Source organism: Elephas maximus, chromosome 13 (genome assembly GCF_024166365.1).
Source record: "Elephas maximus indicus isolate mEleMax1 chromosome 13, mEleMax1 primary haplotype, whole genome shotgun sequence".
NCBI lineage: Eukaryota > Metazoa > Chordata > Mammalia > Proboscidea > Elephantidae > Elephas > Elephas maximus.
In genome coordinates this window covers 91,516,085-91,537,220 of record NC_064831.1, presented here as the reverse complement: position 1 = coordinate 91,537,220, position 21,136 = coordinate 91,516,085, and the positions used below count along the sequence as shown (strand labels likewise).

Below are 21,136 nucleotides of genomic sequence, written 5' to 3'. Positions count from 1 at the left end.
TTGAAAGGTTAGCTAGACAAGATAAATAAATAAAAGTTAGTTAGATAAAATATTTTAGAAACATTCCACCTTAGACCATATTTTAGCAAAGCGTTGAAGTCTTTTCTTCCTTGCTTTCTTTCCCTTTCTTTTCCCAGAATATAAGAACTAACTGAAATGACCCAGGAACCTTTTCTGGAAAATGTAGAAAGTTCTCAGGTGCTGTTAAATCACCCATCTCAATTTAAAAAAAAAAAAAAAAAAACTAGTGCCATCGAATTTTAAGGGGTGCACTAATACACTCAAGTGTGAAAATGAGTGATTTGTATTGGGATTCAAAGCTGAAAGTTGTTTCTTTCAATAGTCCAAATTTTTACCCCCGCAAAGCAGAGACAGAACTCTTTGTACATTGCTGGACCTTTCTTAGAGCAGAGCTATCTGCTTCCAGAAAAGCTCGTGTTCTGCAGAAGGGCTTGTTCGTTCCTCATAACGTACTCAGGTTTTCATTTCCTCCCTTAAAAACAAATATGTGGATATTAGTTTTTAGGGAAATGCATGAGAACTTGTAAGTTCTCAGGTTTTAAACGGAGGAACAATGAGTTGAAGCTTAATGTGCAGCCAGCCATAAAGCGTCACCCTAGCTCTCCTGGGAGGACATCACAGCCCAGCTTGTTAAGTCACAGCGGTGCTGCCTCACCCAGCCCTCCTTTCAGACATCTGGTCAATAAAAGCAGCAGCCTATCTTCAGAGACTATAAGTGGCACATGGGAAAGCAGTGTTCTGATTGTTCTCATCTCAGAGTTGCTGGATCTGATCTGCTGAGAGCTGAGAGAGAACCCTGGTCTCTGGCGTCCAGCCTGATCCTGCTCAGGGCCCTCATGTTGTGTAGGGAAAGGGCCAGGAGGACGGATGCTTGGCCAGCCAGCCTGCACATGTCTCCTCCTCCCGGGCTCACAGAGTACAAGGTCAATGGAGCTGCAGGTGCCCTGTGAAAGGCCTTGCGTCCAAGGAAGAGCCTGAACCAACAGATGGGGCACCTCGCTCGGTGTCCCCACCTTCCCCAAACTCAATCAAATGTGTGGCCCAGAGAGGAGGGAGAAACATAAGCAGACAATTTATTGTGTGACAGTGCAAAGCAGGAACTGATGCTTGAGTTGGACCCTGAAGATCAAAGTTGCCAGTCAATGAAGCAGAGCTCAGATACAGGGAGCCTGTCCATCAGGTATCAAGGAGAGAGAGCATGGGTATGACTGTGGAGTTCGGACTGGCCAGTCCTTGGAGGGCACACAAGGTGCGCTGAGCCAAGTGTTGCAGCCCTTCGCTCAGGGCTTGCTGTGAAATTGACACACCTGTTTCTGGGGACCAAACAATCATTGAGCAAACTAACCATTCCTGAAGCTGTCCTCTCCTTGACCTGTTATACAGCATTCTGGGGCTGTTTCCCGTCAGTCTTTTTTTTTTGTGCTGTGATAAATTTTATATGTGGCCTGTTTGATGCATAAGCAGCCTGCAGTCGGCTGCTAACCTAAAGATTGGCGGTTCAAATCCACCCAGTGATTCTGTGGGAGAAAGACCTGACACAATATGCTTCCATAAAAATCACAGCCAAGAAAACCCTATGAAGCAGTTCTACTCTGTAACATGTGGGGTCGCCATGAGTTGGAATCGACTCGATGGCAATGGGTTAATCTGATACTATGCCTGGAATTTGCCAGCCTCTCTAACAAGTGCTCAGAGAATCCCATTCAGGCATCTTCCTTCCTCATTTTGATTAATGTAGACAATCTGGGGAACATTCCCACCACCGAGATTTCACAGAATCAGTGCTCACTCAATGCCAGATCCTTCCTTTTCACCCATTTTCAGGATGGATAATGTTGATGCTTGACCTCTTGGACAGACCACTCGTTAGCTCAGCTTGTGCAGTGTGATAGATCACTTTTGTGTGTGGCCTCTCTAGCCATGGTCTTGTAACTGTCACCCAAATGATTGGGTGGGACTACGTGATAGGGTAATTGTGGCCCACCAAAGGGATTGGTCAATTTTGGCATCTCGCTGGGCTTGAAATGAGCGACTCTATAGGTGGGAAAGAGAAGATTCCACCACCACCAAGGAAGAACTGCCAGGAGCCAGCATGTCTTTTGGACCTGGGATCCCTGCCATGAGAAGCTCCTGGACCCAGAAGACAGAGAGTGAGCTATAAACCTGAAGATGGTGAGAAGTGGCGGCAGAGACCTGGCAATGGAGACCTGGCAGCAGGAGTTGGCATCAGTCGGCTTCCCAGCTCATGAAGAAAGAAAGCTGAGCGCATTTGGGCAGAGGCTGAGGGCCAGAGAGAGGCGTGCCTGGGAGCACGGCTGGGAAGAGGCTGTCCTGATGGGAGAACTGAATCCTTGAGTATTCCTGAGGCTGCATTGTAACCCATTACTTCCCTAATAAACCCCATAATCGTCAGTATGGTCTGCGATTTCTGTGTGGCCACTGCAGTGAATTATTGAACCCAGCAGAGAAGTAGGGAGTGCCCTGGGAGGGATGGTTGGTGTCAGAATTGGTGAAGATAGCGGAAAGAGGAAGCGTGTCTGACCCCTGCCTCGTGGGAATCAGCCTTGGGCTGTTGATCTTGATTCTCCTTTCCCCTGGTGAAGTTAAGAGGAGGTCAGACACTGCCCCCACACCATTTTTTACAGGTTGTGCTGAAATACAATATGTCACACTTTTTTACAACTTGGACTTGTTGAAAATAAAAATCTATCAGTGTTTTAGTTATCTGCATTTGAGATTCACTATATATTCAACATAAAATAACTATGTCAGATGATATGACCCTGATGATGCCATTGCTTCTTTGCAACACATTCCAGCAGATCTCACAAAATCTTGACCCAATTTGGACCTCAGCCAAGTCACAATTGAATAGAAATAGAACTTTGGATCGAAGCTGAAATTGTTTAGGTTCTGTGGATGTGATGGGGCCTGTGATAAGCAGAATAATAGCCCCCCCAAAGATGTCCGCACCTACTTCCTGGAACCTGTAAATATGTTAGGTTACATGGCCAAGGGGAATTAAGGGAGCAGCTGACCTTAAAATAGGGAGGTTACCTAGATTATCTGAATGGGCCCAATGTAATCGCAAGGGTCCTTAAGTAGAAGAGGGAAACAGAAGGTTGAAGTGATGCCATGTGGGAAGGACTCAACCCACTGTTGCTGGCCTTAAAGAGGGAGGAAGGGGCCACCAGCCAAGGATTGTGGGCAGCCTCTAGAAGGCAAGGAAATGGGTTCTCCCCCAGAGCCTCCGGAAGCCCTGATAACACCTTAATTTTAGTCCAGTGAGACCCATGTCCGGCTTCTGACCCACAGAACTGTAAGACAATGAATTTGTAGTGTTTGTGGTCATTTTTTACAGCAATAATGAGACACTAATACAGGTCGCCTATAGTGACTGTGCCTCCTGAAGTATTTTATTAGAACTAGAACTTTAACTTGAACCATGTACGGAGGAGCTGAATCTGTGCTGGACAGAAAGCAAGCTCCTCCCTCGCAGGAACTGCCAAAAGGCTGGCCGGTATTAGGAAGTTAACTGTGGCTTTCTAAAGAATTACAGTTGTATTGCGCTTAAATAAGGGCTGCTAGCTCAAACTTGACTGATGTTGCTGTTAAGGTTTTAGCGGACATGAGTGGAAAAAAAAATAAGGCTCAAGTTGTAATTGTAATATAAATTGTTTTATGTAACTCTAGTTCCTCTCCCAAGTTACTAGATTCAGAATTAAGGACATTTTACTCTAACATTCACTTATACAGTGTGCTTCAAGTGTTGTAAATGGGGCCTTCTGAAGCCTTAGTCATTCAAGTCAAATGGTTTCTTTCAGCCAGGAAAAAAAAGTTTCAAGAAAGTCATTCTCTTCCCACTGCATCCTGATGTATTTGTCAAAATCAGGAGCAAGAAGTTAACCTGAAAAAATAGGAAAAACCAACTGCAAAGTGTGTGCATGGTGTAGGGAGTCTTGTAAATGCTGATCACATACTTCAGGCCTGAAGGTGCAGATTCTCAGCAGGTACCAGGTGTCGACACATACTGAAGGCCAGTCTCCTGTCTCGGGCCTTACCTGCCTGGGACTTGGAAAACACTTCTTTTTTTCCTTCCACCTCTTTCCCACCATGCACTACCATCTAACCATCCACTCCCATTGCCAATTTTTTATTAATCCATCAACCGTTAGAATGACACATAGCCACTGAGTGAGACAGTCTGCAGGGGCCTTGCTAATTCCTGGCCAGCCCTGCTCATGCTTGCAGACTTGGCGCAGACAGCTCCTCTCCAGACGTCTGACCACAAGACGAGATGAGCTTCTGTGTGCTCCTGCAAGCCTGTGCTCACCTCCGTCTCAGCAGGGAGTGTCACACACATGTCCTGGTTGTCTGTCTCCCAGACTACTGTGCCATATTCATGTCTGTGTGTCAGAACCCAGCACAGAGCTGGAAGGTAGGGGGGAGGGAGTGGGGACACCTTGATTTTAGCCCAGCGATGCAGGGGGCAGATTAACCAGTAAGCACTGTATGCACTGGCTTGCAAGCATGGGTTTAATTTATTTACTGCTAATCTGTGGTGAACAGTTTCACAGGGTTTCGCCAGGTGGTGGTGGACAGGTGAAACTGCACACTGCAGCTTGGTGGGAAGGCACAATTGGACCTGTGCCTACCTTGCTTATGAGGTAATCCAGCCCTGCCAGTGAGACCTGTGCCATGCTCCTGACCCCCAGAACTACAAGATAAAGAATTTGTGGTGGTTGTGGTAATTTGTTATATCAGTAATGGAAAACTAATAAAGGATTATTAATTATTATTAAACTAATACAGGGGTGGCTGAGAGCTGGGGTGCACACAAGCTGCCCTGTGTGTGCCCTTCAGCCATCGGGTCAGCCCCCCACTCATTGGCTTCAGGTACGGTCCAGCTCTCAGGAACCAGGACCAAAGGCCGAACTGTTTACTGCAAGCTGCTGAACCATTGCAAAGCCTCCTCCCTGGGCCCTGATGCCACCCTTGCGCCGTCCTCCTGCTCACTCACTTCACCCTGCCACCCTGGCCTCCTTGCTGCTCCCCAGTCCTGCCGGCCGGCTTCTGCACCCAGGCCTTTGAGCCTGCTGTGCTGTCTGCCTGAAACTCTCCCCAGATCTCTCTGTGGCTCGATCCCTGCTTCCTCCCAGTCTCTGCCCAAATGTCACCTCTCAGTGAGGCTTCCCTGCTGTTCACCCACTCACTGCTCCCTGCCTTTCCTTTCCCTGCCCTGTCATCGTTAACTGCCGTTGAGACAGCCCCTAACTCATAGCAGCACCATGCACAGCGGGACGGGACACTGCTCAGTCCCGCACCATCCCTGTGATCAGCTGTGGATTGTCCCATGGTGATCCATAAGGTTTTCATTGACAGATTTTTGGAAGTAGATCACCAGGCCTTGCTTCCTAGCCTGTCTTAATCCGGAAGCACCCCTGAAACCTGTTCAACACCATAGCAACATGCAAGTCTCCACTGACAGAAGAGTGGTGGTGGACTCATGAGGTACACTGGCCAAGAATCAAACCCAGGTCTCCCTCATGGCAGGTGAGAATGCTGTCTCTGAACCACCAATACCCCATGGCCTGGCTCTACTTTTCTCTAAAGAGCTTATTACCATGTGGCGTGTTCTATATTTACATATGATATGGTATGTAATATGTTATATTGTTCATTGGCTTACTGTTTATCCCCATTAGAACGTAAGCTCCAGAGCCCAGGGACTTGGCTCCACTCACTGCCTCATCATCAGAACCTAGAACAGTGCCTGGCACATGATAACCCCTAAAAAAATATACAGCAAATGGACAGACGAATGAGCAAGGAAGCTGGAACATAAAGGACCCTGTCAGGGGGAAAACCCTCTAGACGTTTTTGAACAGTGGGGTAGCATGATCAACTTTCAGCTACAGGTAGAATTTAGAGGTGTTTTGACTAATAAGGAAGAACCAAATGGCTATCAGAGGTATCCATCCATGTGTTGGGCTGCTCTGCTAAGCGGTAGGCTCCTGGGAAGAGGAGTATTTGAGTAAGGACGAGAAAGAGGACAGCATTGTCTGGCTCACCCAGAGTGCAAAGCGGAGTCTTTTTGTGTTGCCAAAAGGACACCCAAAGCCACATTTGTCTCCTGAGAAATCATGACTCCCAAACTGCTCAGCTTCCTTCCAACACATTGAGGCCATCAGAGACCCTGTCAGAACTGGGTCTGTTAAAGTACTAGTCAGGGAGACATTTTGACTTCAACAGCCGAGTCTTCTCAGAACCCCCAAGTAGCCACACCCAAGCATCAGTCACCACCCAGCAGGTCCACCCTCTTTGGAAAGCAGGGAGCACCTTGTCCTGGTGTGTTCAAGCTGGGACAGGAGGACCCTGTGTGAGGAGCTGTACTAGTCAGCTTTTGCTGCAGTAACAAACAACCCCAATATCTCCATGGCTTGCGACAAAATAAAAATATTTCTGCCTCATAGTAGATGAAGGCTGTGGTGGCCTTGGGCTGGCGAAGCTTGACTGAGCTCCACATGTCATCTTGCTCCAAAACCCCGGTATAGGTGCACCCCCAATGTTGGGACCTACAGATCTCATGGCAGAGGGCAGAAACAGAGAGTTGGGGCTAAACCACAGAGTCCCACGTAGAGCTTCTGCTTGGACATGACAGGCATCATGTCTGCGCACACCCATGGAGCAAAGCATGTCACGTGACCAAATACAACATCAAGGAAGGTGGATGGACACCCTCCCACAGGGTGCACGACAGGCGACGTGACAAGAGACAGGCTCTGTAGTCCCACTGCAGGAGGGAGTGGTCAGCGGGAGCAATACGTCAGCCTGTACCGTAGGGGTGTTGTGAGCAGAAGGGTTTCTGCACGGAGTAGGCCATTGAGCCAAGTGACCGCTCCAGCCACGTCCTCTGCTTCCAGGCTCTGGATTTATTTCCAAAGTAGATTGCACAGGTCTCTGAGTGTGTCTCCTCACTCCCACATAGGCTGTTGTCCATGACCACCTGGAAGGCCCTCGGGAAGCTGGCCCCTCACCCAGGTGTCCTCTCACTGTCTGTCCTCCTTCTGGGCAGGTGGGCAGCAGGGCCATGGAGCCCCTGCTCGGCGACCTGTGAGAAGGGCATCCAGCACCGGGAGGTGACCTGCATGTACCAGCTGCAGAATGGCACCCACATCGCCACACGGCCCATCTACTGCCTAGGCCCCCGGCCAACACCGGTGCAGAGCTGCGAAGGCCAGGACTGCCTGTCCATCTGGGAGGCATCAGAGTGGTCACAGGTGGGTGCCGGGGCTTCCTGCTGCTGGTGGGGAAACCACCAAGAGGGCCTTGGGTCCTATCCACAGGGATCTCAATGCATTACTTTTCAACCCATGGTGCTTGTAAGTTGCCAGCACATTCCCTTGAATCACAGTCCTTGTCACCCTCAAATCACCCCAGTTGCTTTCTAGCTCTCGTATTCTTAGGTTCCGTCTGAAATAACAACACAATTCCCCACGGTGAAAAGTACTATTTGACCTGATTTCCTGTGAAAATTTGCATATAGATCATCTTATTCTATATCTATCTGAATCCTTGCTTGGTGTGAACAGTTAAGCACTCAACTACTAACCAAAAGGTTGGTGGTTCGAAACCACCCTGAAGCAGCTCAGAAGAAGGGTCTAGTGATCTGCTTTCAAAAGGTCACAGCCTTGAAAGCCCTATATAGCACAGTTCTACTGTGCACACATGGGGTCACCATGAGTCAGAATCAACTTGACGGCAACAGGTTTGTCTTTTGTTTATTTATACAGATGTAGATACACCTTTTGATTTTCCTTTGTGATCTGTTTGGAAAGGTAGTTTCAAAACTGTGAATATTTCAAGAGCCTGTGCTGGGAGGGAGAGTTTTTAGTGTGCGAGTCAGAGCTAGAAATCTCCTGCTAAAAAAGCATTTTGGAAAGAGATGGATTCAACCTTATGTTTTAACTTCGGAGACTGATCCTGGAAATATTTTATCTTGGATGATACCATCCTTACAGGCCCACTTGACATTAATGATTTTGAATTTGGGGTATAAAACAACAACAACAACAACAAATCACTGAATAAAGGACAGGGTTTGCTCGGGTCCTCCATCACAAATGTTTTAGAAAACTCAAAAAGGCTCAGGCCAAGACACTCTCCAGTGCGGAAAGTATTTTTAAAGTTTCTTTTCATTGCCAAACAGTTGGAGTTGTTTTGAATAAGAAAGTCATCAGCCCATTTGTAATGAACAAAAAGGCCGCCCTTGGACGCTGGGAAATGGAGTTTGGTGTTCAGGCAGATCTTGGCATGTACCTGCTGAAAGGCCTGAGTCTTTAACCCACCCTTTAGGAAAAGGAGAGAATTTAAAAAGTATGTTTTGTTTTGTTTTTTCTTCACGTGTACTTAAGATTGCAAGTTTAACACGCAAGGGAATTTTTTTTGGCTACTTGCTAGAAGGGGAGGGAGTAGGTAGGCAGTCCCCTCCCTCCCTACCAGTGACCCTTAAAGGCCCTGGATCACCTGGCTATTGATCCAACCAAGATCTGTGCTTTAATCTTATCAAAACTGTAAATTTTCCATTCAAGCTCTCTTATGGGGGGAAAAATGCTTTCTTACCAAAATAGCCAAGCCTGAAATTATCGGTTGTTGTTATAGCATTAAAGAACACCATGTTTGGAAAATGTGAGACAATCGGACCAAGACTTAAAGAAATATCTGTATCTATGTAGGAGTCTCTGAGTGGTGGTGCACAGGCTAAGTGCCTGGCTACTATCCAAAAGGTTGGGGGTTCAAGTCTATCCAGAGACGCTTCAGAAGAAAGGCCTGTCGATCTACTTCCAAAACGCCAGCCATTGACAGCCCTACGGAGCATAGTTCTACTCTGATACACCTGGGGCCGCCGTGAGCTGGAATGTTTGGGGAGTACCAATGGTCAGTGCATTCAGCTGCTAACCAAAAGATTTGGAGGTTCGAGTCCACCCAGAGGCACCTCAGAAGAAAAGTCTGGTGATCTACTTCTAGAAAGTCAGCTATTGACAGTACCGTGGAGCACAGTTCCACTCTGATACACACGGGGTCGCTGTGAGTCAACATCCATGGCAACGGGCTTGGTTTTTGTAATGTAGATACATAGGTAAGGTACATGCTTAATCCTGGACTAGTGTCCACATCGGTCAGTCTAATTCTGGTTCAGCCCAGGCTTGAACAAAATGCCTCTTTCTAAACTTGGAATCAAATCTTTTCCACGAGATGCTTACAGAGCTGGTGTTTCTGCGCTTCCTGTGTGTGGAAGCCCCCAGCCTTTCTTTTTCTGGAAGCGAATGGGCTGCATTTTCCTGTGGGAGAGTTTTAGTGATGCAGTTGCTCACATTCAGCCGGCATGAGTGATCGCTCTCACTACTTCCTCCCCAGTTTCCTCCCAGTTTGGTAAGAATGAGGACAGACATCCGGAGAGAAGCAAAAGGTAGTGACCCCCTCCTGTCCTTGGCTGCCGGTCCCTATCCCTGCATTCGAAGCAAAGAGAGAAACTGGCCATCACCTGCCTGTCCTGGGTCCCCTCGGAGGCAGCAGCAGCCTGAGGCACTGCCCTTCCCCGAGGCCAGAGGGCCCAGCAAAGGGACTGCTGGTAAAAAGGAGTGACCTAGGGTTTGGTCAAGGAATAGGCTAGAAATTCAATGTCAGAAGTTTAAGGGCAAGGGGCAAGGAGAGGTGAGTAGATAAGACAGAGCAGAAACCCAGGTAAGCAGAAATGGTAAGAAGGAACTACCCGTGTGGGTCCCGGAGCCAAGCAGGAGCCCATGAGCCCAGTGGGAGGACCGAGTTGCTGAAATGGCCAGGAACGATTCCCACAAAAAGGAGCAGAGTTGGCAGCTCGAGCAGGGACAGCCCTCCCCCCAGGAGCCCAGGGCTCCCCACCCAGCCCCGGTCCCACCCCATCATGCCCAGGAGGCCCTGGGTCCAAAGTTTACTGGGACAGATTCCTCGCACTCCAAGCCTGTTGCCATCAAGTCAGTTCTGACTCATGGTGACCCCAGATATGTCAGAGTAGAACTGTCGTCCTTAGGGTTTTCAGTGGCGGGTTTTTCAGAAGTAGATCACCAGGCCTTTCTTCCAAGGTGCCTCCAGATGGACTCAAACTGCCCTCCTTTCAGTTAGCGGCTGAGCTACTTAACCATTTGCACACCAGGGACGCTTCTCATACTCCGAGGCCCCTTTAAACCACCCCTCACCCTGCACCCAGGCTCAGATACATTTGCTCCCCGACTCCCCGCAGGATGTATCTATCCCATTTCTGAAGCACGTGTGTTTCTTCTAAAGCAAACCGTTTGAAATTAGTCTAAAAAGAAAACCCAACGGGACTTTCAGATGGAGAGCTAAACTGAATTCATAAGAAAAATAGATCTAGATCTTGGGATAAATACTGATAACAGAGGCATCTCATAAAGAATAATATTTGTCCTTCATGTGTATATATATATATATATATTTTTTTTTTTTTCAGGAAACAGTGTAACTTTTTAAAAGTCACAAAAATCACCGCTATAAAACCCAAACCAAACCCGTTGCCATTAAGGCAATTCTGATTCATAGCGACCCTATAGGACCCAGTAGAATTACCCCATGGAGTTTCCAAGGCTGTAAATCATTACAGAAGTAGAACTGCCACATCTTTCTCCCATGGAGCGGCTGGTGGGTTTGAACCACTGACCTTTTGGTTAGCAGCCGTGCTTAACGACTGGGCCACCAGAGCTCCTTCAGCCTCCCATATTTCTGATAAATTGAGCAAGTATGAAAACTGAAATTAAAGATACCAGGGCTCCCTGTGTGCTATTAGAGCTTGTGGGCACTCCCCTCAAGAGCCCTCCCACCAGCTGTTGTAGGAAATCTCTCTTAGAATCTCCTGGGCAGCCCTGGCTTCCTTGATGCCTGGAATCCAGCCTTCAGCCCACCATCCCAAGTTCTGTGTTTGTGTCCATTGTAGGGACAGGGCTTTCACCAGGGGTCACACACTGACCAACACACAGCAGATCAGAGGGCAGCTCCCCAGGCTTGCCAGACCATGTCCCTCTGTTTGCTTGCCAGCCCACCAACACTACTCAGTCATGTCCTTCCCAAGGTCACGGCCCTCCTTTGTTGCAGTGAGCGAGCCCTCCCCAGCTCATCCCAGGGGAGCACACTGGGAGCAGGCTCTCAACACATCCCAGAGCATCCTGTATTTATACCTGTTACCTCCTGCTCCATCATCACTCCTTCCCAGGATCTTGCTGCTGGAGGGCATGGGCATCCTGAGCCCTTGAAGGCCTGCACATCACTTGTCAGCCCCCAGGCCCTCCCTGCTCTGGTGTCCTCCCCTCACTGCTGATTCCACATCTTCTAGCAAGTTAATAAAGTACCCGCCAGAGGGACCGTTACTCTGATACTGGTCTTGGTGTCCACATTAAAACGTTCATTGTAGCTCTCTTCCCAGGGCTTACCCATTGCCTGATGTGAAGTCGCCTGTGGCTTTGCTCCCCATCTCATCCTCTCCCCCCACCTCTGCCTTTGCCTCCGGCTGGCCAAAGCAGAATGTGTCCCTGATGAGCCAGAACCTTAGGCCTCTTGGCTTCAGTTTCCTCCCCTTGCTCCACCCTAGGGTCCAACTACCATTTTCCCTTTGACCTTATCCACTGCAGTGGCCTTTTGGACCTGGAAACAGGTCCTAGTTGGACTTTGTAGGTGCCATGAGTTCTTCCCCTTCCTGACTCCTTTGACCCTTCCTCCTGACCCAAAGCCCCCATCACTGGCCACTTGGCAGGAGTCCCAGCTGGAACTATGTGGATAAGACTCTAAAAGAAAGACCTGGGGCTTTTGAGGATGGAAACCATGTCACCCTCACCTTTGCATCCCAGCACTGGACCTGGCACATAGCAGGGACTCGATAGGTGTTGATGGACTTGCACTGAATTGGATTGAACTAAATATCCGAGTGGTGTCTTGCAGTGTTCTGCTGACTGTGGCAAAGGGATGCAGAATCGAACTGTGACATGCACCAACACACACGGAAAATGTGATGCAGCCAGGAGGCCAAAGGATGAGGAGGCGTGCGAGGACTACTCTGGCTGCTACGAGTGGAAGACAGGGGACTGGTCTAAGGTGAGTAGCATTCGCATTCCAATCTCACTGCGGCTGCACAGGGGACTCAGGAGACAGGAGCTCAGCTCCTGTCATGGCCCCTGTTCTATGAGGTGGTCCCAAACTAACCAGGCAAAGTCATTTTTTTTTTTTTTCCAAACTTTGCACCTGCCATGACTCTCGTACGCTTTATTCCATGATTCTCCACCAGGCTGTACCAGCACGGCCACTTGTGTCTTGCTGGAAGCATTCCCCTGCTTTGTGTGTATTAGGCAGGAAACTGGATAGAGCCCAAAGCTCGCCCACGGGAGGTTCCTGGAACAGAGGTGCTGCCTGTGGCCCCCAGCGTCCTGCTGTGGGCGCGGCTTCCCCAGCCATCATGGGAGCCTTGGGGGCTCACGGGGCAAGCATCACTTCCACTCATTGACTTGGCAAGCCCCATTAAAAGCTGGTTCCAAGTGTTTACTCCACAGAGCGCTTAAAATGGTGCATAGCATGACTTGTGACCATGAGTTGAGCTGTTTCAGACTTAGGACCGGAGGCATTCATCACAGCTGAAATAATGGGATGTTTCTAACTAGAAGCAAATTGTGCTGGAGGGATTACAATGTGTGGTGGTTTTTAAGGATGACATTGGCTGTCCATGTTAACAGTAGAGTGTTACCTTTTACTGAAAAGGCCAAAGTTGCCATTGACTTCCGGGTGCCGGTAGAGGTCTGGAAGGAGCCCAGGCTGACTCACAAAGGCTAAGTTCAGATCCTAGATGTACCCCTTCCTACCCCAAGACTTTTGGATCCCCAATCTTCTGACTAGTGTGGAGATAAGAGCACCTCCCAGAGGCGGTAAACCATCAAGTCAGCTCCAACTCATAGCCTCCCCATGTGCATCAGGGTAGAACTTTAGTCCGTATGATCTTCATGGTTGTGATCTTTTGGAAACATCTTGCTAGTTCTTTCTCCTGAGGCACCTGAGGTGAGTTTGAACCATCAACCTTTCAGTTAGTATGCATACAAGCACTGTGAGCTGCAGAGCCCTAGGAAAAAGTAAGGGAGAAGCCATCCGTGGTCAAGTTCACAGAGATGTTGTTCTATGCACAAATCGCCCAGAGAGCCACTGAGCACCTTCTTGTGTTCTGGGCAGGGAAAGGAGGGCTGGCGTTCCATGATGTTAGCAATGCACAGACACTGTGTCACAAGAGAAGGTAGTTACAGAAAGCTTTTCAACCCCAACACCACTTCCGAAGCCTGCCCCTGCTTTGGTGGGCCCTGTCCCTTGCCTCCCACCCCTGGGCTTGCCTGCCCAACTAGGGCCTCCATTACTGTGGTTCTTTGGCAAGTCACTGCAATTCAACTAGCATTTCCTGAGCTCCTGTTGTGTTCCGGGTCCTGTGCGGGCATGGGGATAAGAGAGTGGATAAGGACACAGCCTGGATACAGACAGTGCCAACAACAGTAGGCCATGATAACCCAGCTGGGCAGGTGGGACTCAGGCAGACCTACCGAGGGAGGCCACAAACTCGGGTGCTGGTGGAGGGTGATGCTGCTCTAACCAGGATCAGTAACAGTAGCCTCTGACTTTGACTGATACCTTAGAACTTAGAAATCTCTTTCACTGACCTGATCTCATTGACTCTCAGACAACCACCCCATCCCCACCTCCCAACGAGGAAACTGGAGCTCCGGCTGGTAGAGTGGCTTTCTTCCCAAGGTCACACAGCTAGAAAATGGCAGGGCTAGGAGCCTAGTCCCCATCTTCTTGCTCTTAATCCACCCTAAGTACACAGTAACGTCAGAGGCTTAGAGCCCTAATTTGAAAAATGAAGCAGCTGAACTCTAAGATGCGTCCAGCTCTATTGTAGGCATATACTTGTTATAAAACCAAGTATCATCATGCTCTCTTCCAGCCCCACCCCCATCAAAACCTGCTCTCCCAAATAGGGCTTTGTGTCACCCATTTACATTTCACTGTAGTGGTTGATGCAAAGCCCTGTTTGGAGGAGCAGGTTTTCTCTTAAGTCTGTTATTATAGGAGATCCTTTGAAGTCTCCATTTGTTTGGTAAGTAAAAAGTTGAGTCCTTATTAATGTGTTATGGATTGAATTGTGTCCCCCCAAAATAAGTGTTGTAAATCCTAACCTGTGGTTATAATCCATTTGGGAATGGGCTGTCTTCATTATCTTAATGAGACAGGATTAGTGTAGGGCATGTCTTGAGCCAATCGCTTTTGATATATAAAAGAGATTAAACACAAGCTAGCAAGCAGAGATGGGGGAAGAGAGATGCCAAGCCACATGAAGATCGCCCAGGAGCAGAAGCTCAGAAGAGACAAGGACTATCCTCCAGAAGCGGCACAGAGAGAAAGCCTTCCCCTAGATCCAACACCCTGAATTCGGACTTCTAGCCTCCTAAATCATGAGAAAATAAATTTGTTTGTTAAAACCACTCCCTTGTGGTATTTCTATTATACCAGCACTAGATGACTAAGACAGAATTGAAACTTGCAGATCAAAGAGCAGGTATGAGAGGCATCGGAGGCACTGGGGTGCCTTCTGGGAGGAGTGGATACAAGAGGCAGCCATCATTCCGTATTAACACAGTATGTTATTAGTAACCAACATAAGGCTAATTTTCAAAATACCAAGATAACTCATATTCCCACTTTTCCATTATCCTGACACCAACCACATGGCACTTTCTGTCTCTGAACCTAACTACCCAGGGTCAGGTCTCCACAAGTTAGAACTCTATCCTTCCAGCCCCTGACAAACAGGCAAACGCCAGCCTCTCTGCTGGCTCTCACTGCCTCCAGTGGGTTGGATAATCCACTAGAATGACACGCAAAGCTCACAGAGATTACCTATACTTACAGTTACCCATTTATTATAACCAGAAAGGATATAAGTGAAAAAACATATCAAGCAAGGTCACGGGGTGGTGCCAGCATGAGTCTTGTCTAAGAGCAAGAACGCTCACTCTGTTAAGTAAAAGCAAAGGGATTTATTGAGGGTGATACAGTTTTCAAATTGGGGAAACACAGGACAGAGAAGAATCTACCAAGTGCCCTGCAGCATGGAGGGAGAAGTGTGCTTTCATAGTAAAGATGGGGGAGGGGAGTGAGTGAGGTCACTTGTTCACAAGGTAGGTACAGGTCATCAGCAACTCTGTTTCAATCACCTTCCTGGAGCATCGTGAATAACCGCGTTCTTCTATAATCACATTCCTGACCCCTGCCCTTACTAAGAGCTGCTAGACTGCACTCCCGACCCTCACCCTTATTTACTTAAGAGTGGCTTGGGGCAAGAGCCAAGCTGGTTAAACAAGATGATTCATAGGGGGCCAGGGTCTTCTGGTTCCACTTAGCTAGAGGCCCAAGGCCATATGCATATGAATGAGAAGAAGCCAGGGTTACATTCTCAGGAATGCAGAAGCAGGAGCTTGTAACAAAATGGAGTTTTGATTCAGACCTCATGTCAGCCATTTTATCATCCAAAGTGCCTCAGTTTTAGAGATTCACTAGCACGGGCTTCCATTGTCTCTAGGGACCTGCCACACTCTCCCATGAATGAATGTTCTTGCCAATCCAGGAAGCCACCTATAACTTTCACGTTGGGGGCTTTTATTAGCTCATTGATAGTCAATGATTGGGGTCTCATTGCTTAGCCAATGTCTGAGACTCACTGGATATGCATGACTGATTCCATCATGCCCACCTCCCTTCCTGAGGTTTGCTGCCTGACTGCGGCTTGTGTAGCCCTGCTCATTTTCACCTTTACCAGTCCCACACATAGTAACCAACCAACCAGGTGCCATAGAGTCAGTTCCAATTTATGGTAACTCCACGTGTGTCAGTGTGGAACTGTGCTCCAGAGGGTTTTCAGTGACTGGTTTTTTGGAAATAGATCGCCAGTCCTTTCTTTCACAGAACCTCTGGGTGGATTTGACCCTCTAACCTTTCAGTTAGCAGCCAAGCCCCTTAACCTTTTGCACCACCCAGGGACTCCTGTATTACATAAGGATAAGCAAATCTTCCCAGAGAAAGTTGGGTCATCAGGCAGGGGTGGTGGGGCAGATACACCTTTGGTGTGGAGTGCTTTGTGTGAATGAGCAGAGCCTGCCTGCCACTGGGTCAGAGTTACAGAGAAATCTCCAGAGCCCAGTCCCTGCTCAGCTGAGCAAAATGAGCTTGTTAAGGAGTGGTGGTTGTTCCATTATTAGCTATTGACCAGTCACTCCCAACTCATGGTGACCTTATGTACAACAATCCTGTGTCATCCTCATGATCACCAGCATGTTCACGCCCATCGTTGTGGCTGTTGTGCGAATCCACCTCACCAACAGTCTCCCATGCCCTCATTCGTCTTCTACTTCACCAAACGTGATGTTCTCCTCCAGTGACTGATGCCTCCTGATGATGACGTGTCTCAAGCAAGCAAGTTGGACAATGTTGTGTGATTAGGTTTTTATTGGGAGTTCTCAGAAGTAGATCTCCAGGCCTTTCTTCCTTGTCTGTATTAGTCTGGAAGCTCCACTGAAACCTGTCCACCATGGGTGACCCTGCTGGTATTTGAAATACTGGTGGCATAGCTTCCAGCATCACAGCCACACCCAAGCCACCACAGTACAAGCAGCTGACAGACATGTGGTACGGAGGAGTGATGGAATCCCAGAAATTGCCAGGAGAGGCACCAGGGTAAAAGGGAGGGTGGGTGACAGAGGCTGAGCTGAGTTGTCTAAAGGCCAGCGTTGTCTCCTCTGCCACCTGCTCTCTGTCAAACCAGCTGCATTTGAGTGGAGGGAGACAGAAGCGGGGAGGGCACCAGACTCTTCCAGCCTCCTCTGACCACACGCTAGGTCCTAGCCAGCACCTAGAACGTGGCCACTCAGAGAGCCAGCATCCCTGGCAGCGCTTTGTCAGTGACCTTAAAGTGGAGCAGTCTGGTCGAGACTCCACCACATCGCCCCTTATCTCAGCATCGCCCCTGCCCAATGGGGCCAGATGTGCCCGCCTCACGGGGCTGACTGAGAGTTGAGTGACATCCATGTTGGGCACTTGGCCCCATGCCTGACACACGGGAAATGCCCAGAAGATGGCAGTTTTCATCCTCCTCATTTTCTGCAGCATCATCCGACACAGCCACAGTCTCTTTCATCGAGTCCCATTTCGTACAAGGGCCTGCGCACTGTTTGTGTCCTGGAAGAACAGTCGTTTGGGTGTGGTTCAGGCCCATGAAGCAGCACCTGCCCTGCTCTGGTGCCCCATGTGATAACAGCATGAGGGCTCGGGGACAGGACCCCCAGCATTGTTTGGAGCCTAGACCCTCCTTCTGCAGAGAGAGCTTTCAAGCAGTCCCCGAGGACCGTCAGCAGCTCCTGACAGTTTGATGCCTTAGCTGTGTGGAGAGGTAACTAGAGCTGCCCTTGCTGTCTCCTCCATGGTCTCCACCATGCGAATCAAGGGCTCTTCAGGTCATCGGGCTCACTGAGGCCTTCCGGTTGGTTCCCTGCCTACAAAGACCCGAATCTGACAGTCACCAGGCTGCAAATTCAGAGGTATGGGGGAAGTGTGAAGCTAAAGCTGAGGGAAAGAAGAAAGTCGTCCCCCTAAAAGGAAGCCTGAGCTGAAGGGGGAGAGGGTGTGTGTGTATGTTTGTGTGTGTGTGTATGTGTGTGTGTGTTGCTGAGAAAGCATTTGCTGTTGAAAGCATTTCCAGTTTCACAGCTGGAGCAAAGAGAGGGGGTTTTCAGGCGTCAGCAGCTTCTGAAGGTTTCGTGGCTCTTGCCAAGTATGCGGGGAAATCTGTCAATGCTTTTGAAGAGCTTTTGAAATTTCACCAGCCAAGCACCTTTCAGACACGAATGTGGAGTTACTGTCTCTCTCTGTGGTCTACAACCTGCCCAAGGCAGGCTCCCGTCAGAAGATGACCCAGTGGCTCCCTCAGTGAGAACAGGGAGTAGTGTCTGCCCTTTATTTCACTCTAACCCAGACCCCTTCCTGCCCCACCAGTGGAGGCAGCCCCCTCCTGGGCCCACTCTGCAGGAACCAGACCTCATGTGTTTATTAAACATTCGTGTAGCGTTTTCCTCGTCCCCAGATTTTACAACCTCCTTCAATTATTCTGAAAGTATCCCTTGGGGATCTGGTGCACTTTATGACCATGGTTACAGCTAGGAGACTCGGGGCACATGGGGCCCCAGACTGTGGGGGTGTCTGTCAGGGCCAGCCAAGTAAGACCTGGTTCTGCCAACAGTTAACGTGCTTGCTGCTCACTGAAAGGTCGGAGGTTTGAGTCCACCCAGAGCTGCCTCAGACAAAAGTCCTGGCAATCTACTTCTGAAAAATCAGCCACTGAAAACCCTGTGGAGCACAGTTCCACTCTGACGCACATGGGTCACCATGAGTCAGTCTACTTGATGGGAACTGGTTTGGGATTTTTTTTCCAGGAGGGCATGGCCAAGGAGGAGCACAGATGCATGTGATCAGCAGAGCAGGAAACGGTGCTCTGTGCCTGGGGAAAAGTTACGTGGGCACCCTGGGCCTCACATTCTGCCTCTGAAAGGCAGTGCCACACCTGCAGAGTCCACTCAGGCGTTTGGCCCATGCCTGTTGGCTGCCTGCTGGGTTCCAGGCCCTGCCTGCGGTGGCTATATGCAGATAACGAAAGAGTGACGGTGAGAGTTAAAGAATGCATGCAACAGCTTGTGCCAGGGCCCAGTGGGCATCAGAAGGTGGGCCCCACTGCCGTGAGTATGAGTACAATTAAACCGAAGACGTCAAGCCAGTAGCAAAGCTTGCAGTGTCTCGCCGTCATGTGGGTCTGGGGAACAGGGTCTCTCTCCCTTTTTACCCCTCATGCACAGCCACCACCCATCTGTCAGTAAAGGCTTGCATGTTGCCATGATGCTGAACAAACTGAGGCGGAGTTTGTTGCAGCAGAGCTTCCAGACTAAGACAGTAGGAAGAAGGGCCTGGCAATCTACTTCCAGAAATCAGCCAATGAAAACACTGTGGATCACAGCTGTCCATTCTGCAACTGATCATGGGGATGGTGCGGGACCAAGGCAGTGTTTTGTTCTGTTGTGCATGGTGACTCGCTGAGTCTGGGGCCAACTCAACAACAATCTGGAGGGAAATCTTTTTCTCACAGTCAGTTCATAATGTTACAGGGCAAGGCTTCCCAGGTCGGGACTAAGCCCTGCCTAGGTTCTTGCCTTCTACTGACCAAGAATGACCAGGAGAGGCTTGGAGGTTCCACAGGAACAAAGGCTTATTGCGACAGAAAGAGAGTAAAGACTCCTGAGGGAGAGACAGAGTGGGGCTTCCACCTACGCTAGCCTCCAGCCTCTCCCCGAACAAAGGATTTCCTAGGGTTTACAAAAGTTTTTAGGTGGGAAAAAGGCATTATCTTTATTCATGAAATGAGTGGAGATTTCCAGGAGAAGGGGAAGGATTAAGAAAATCAATGCACACGCAGTTAGAATTCAGGATGGATTTCCTCACAGAGGTTGCTGGAACTAAGATGGAGTCTGTCATAAAGGCTGCCGGGATGTCGAACAGGACTTATTCTGGGATGTTGTGCATGCATGACGCCTCTGGACCTTGATTCGAGTCCCAGTGAGGGGTCCCTGCTCATGTTTGTCTCGTGTGGAAGGTCATTCATAGGCCACGTTGATCTTTATGGCACACGCTCTGCACCTGGTGGGAACTTGAAACACAACGTTCAAGAAGTAGTTACCTATGTGATTAGTCAAGGACATCTGTTAACGAAATGTATAAAGCAAAGGTTATTTACTCAGAAAGGAATACATTCTAACAACCCATAGGAGGGGAGGGGCGGTGAAGCTTGTGTGCAGGCTTCAATCCAGGAATATAGGAGGATTGAGCCAGAACTCATCTACCTCAGCCAGTCTGACTCCGTGCCTTGCTGAGTCTGGGGCCAACTTAACAACCATAGCTAACAACAATCTGGAGGGAAATCTTTTTCTCACAGTCAGTTCATAATTTGCGTCGAAGTATATAAATAAAACCAAATCAATCAATATTTCTCTTTCCTTTGTTGTCATGAACCTTTTGCTGTTTGTGCAACCACCATAAAAACCAAACCTATTGCTGCTGAGTCGATACCGACTTACAGTGACCTTGTAGGACAGAGTAGAACTGCCCCATACAGTGTCCAAGGAGCGGCTGGTGGATTCAAACTGTCGACCTTTTGGTTAGCAGCCAAGCTCTTAACTGCTGCGCCACCAGGGCTCAGCTTGTGCAATAGGAATCTTATTTATTGTTTGTCCAGTGAAACCTCTGCCCCAAGTGTCTTTGCCCGCCCCTCCACCCGGGCCAGGTGGGCAGCACGATGCCTGTCCACCAGCGGGTCCGCTCGTGTCAGAGTTGCCCAGGCCTCATTTGGCAGGTGCACCTGTAGGCACTTGCCAGGGAAGGAACACAAAGGGGCTGTGCTCGGTTCAGGTGCTCTGGCAAGATGCATTTCTGGTTGATTTATTGCTGCTCCCATTTTTGTCTCAATTAACTGAGCCTCGGAGAGATACACTACGTTTTAAAGTAATGAGCCACTTGAGAAAACACCCATCGGTGCCAGAGTGCTTCAAACAAGACCAGATTTTTTTATAGATCTGTTTGCTTGAGTTTTAAGAGCCTGAAAAATGGCTTCACCGTGACGCTCGGGGCTAATTCGATGCTATCAGTAGACACCAGGGTGTGCTCCACCGTTTAATTAGAGGCGAGGCACCCGCTGGAAGCTGACAGGGATGAAATGAACTGTTATCGTAACAGGAAGCACTCAGATTACGGGAGAACCCTATTCAAAAACCACCCCTTCAGACCTGTCTGGAGTCACATTTGTCTTCAGGGCCTAATTCAGCCTCTAATTTTGCTCCTGGGGGGCTGGCCGAGGTGCCAGATCAAGGCTGGAAGCCGACAAAGGTGGGCTGTCACACTGTCCTTGGAGCCCTGGTGTCTGGGCATGGCGGCCAGGTGACATCTAAGT

General features: G+C 49.0%; 1 protein-coding gene across 1 annotated transcript in view; it reads left to right on the top strand.

The window, feature by feature from the left end:
• ADAMTS17 (ADAM metallopeptidase with thrombospondin type 1 motif 17) overlaps positions 1-21,136 on the top strand; it is a 473,699-nt gene that overhangs the window by 440,868 nt on the left and 11,695 nt on the right. The window contains exons 21-22 of the mRNA XM_049905242.1: positions 7,097-7,301; positions 12,007-12,159. Of these exons, the coding sequence (XP_049761199.1) occupies positions 7,097-7,301; positions 12,007-12,159 (358 nt within the window). The remainder of the gene's footprint in view (positions 1-7,096; positions 7,302-12,006; positions 12,160-21,136) is intronic.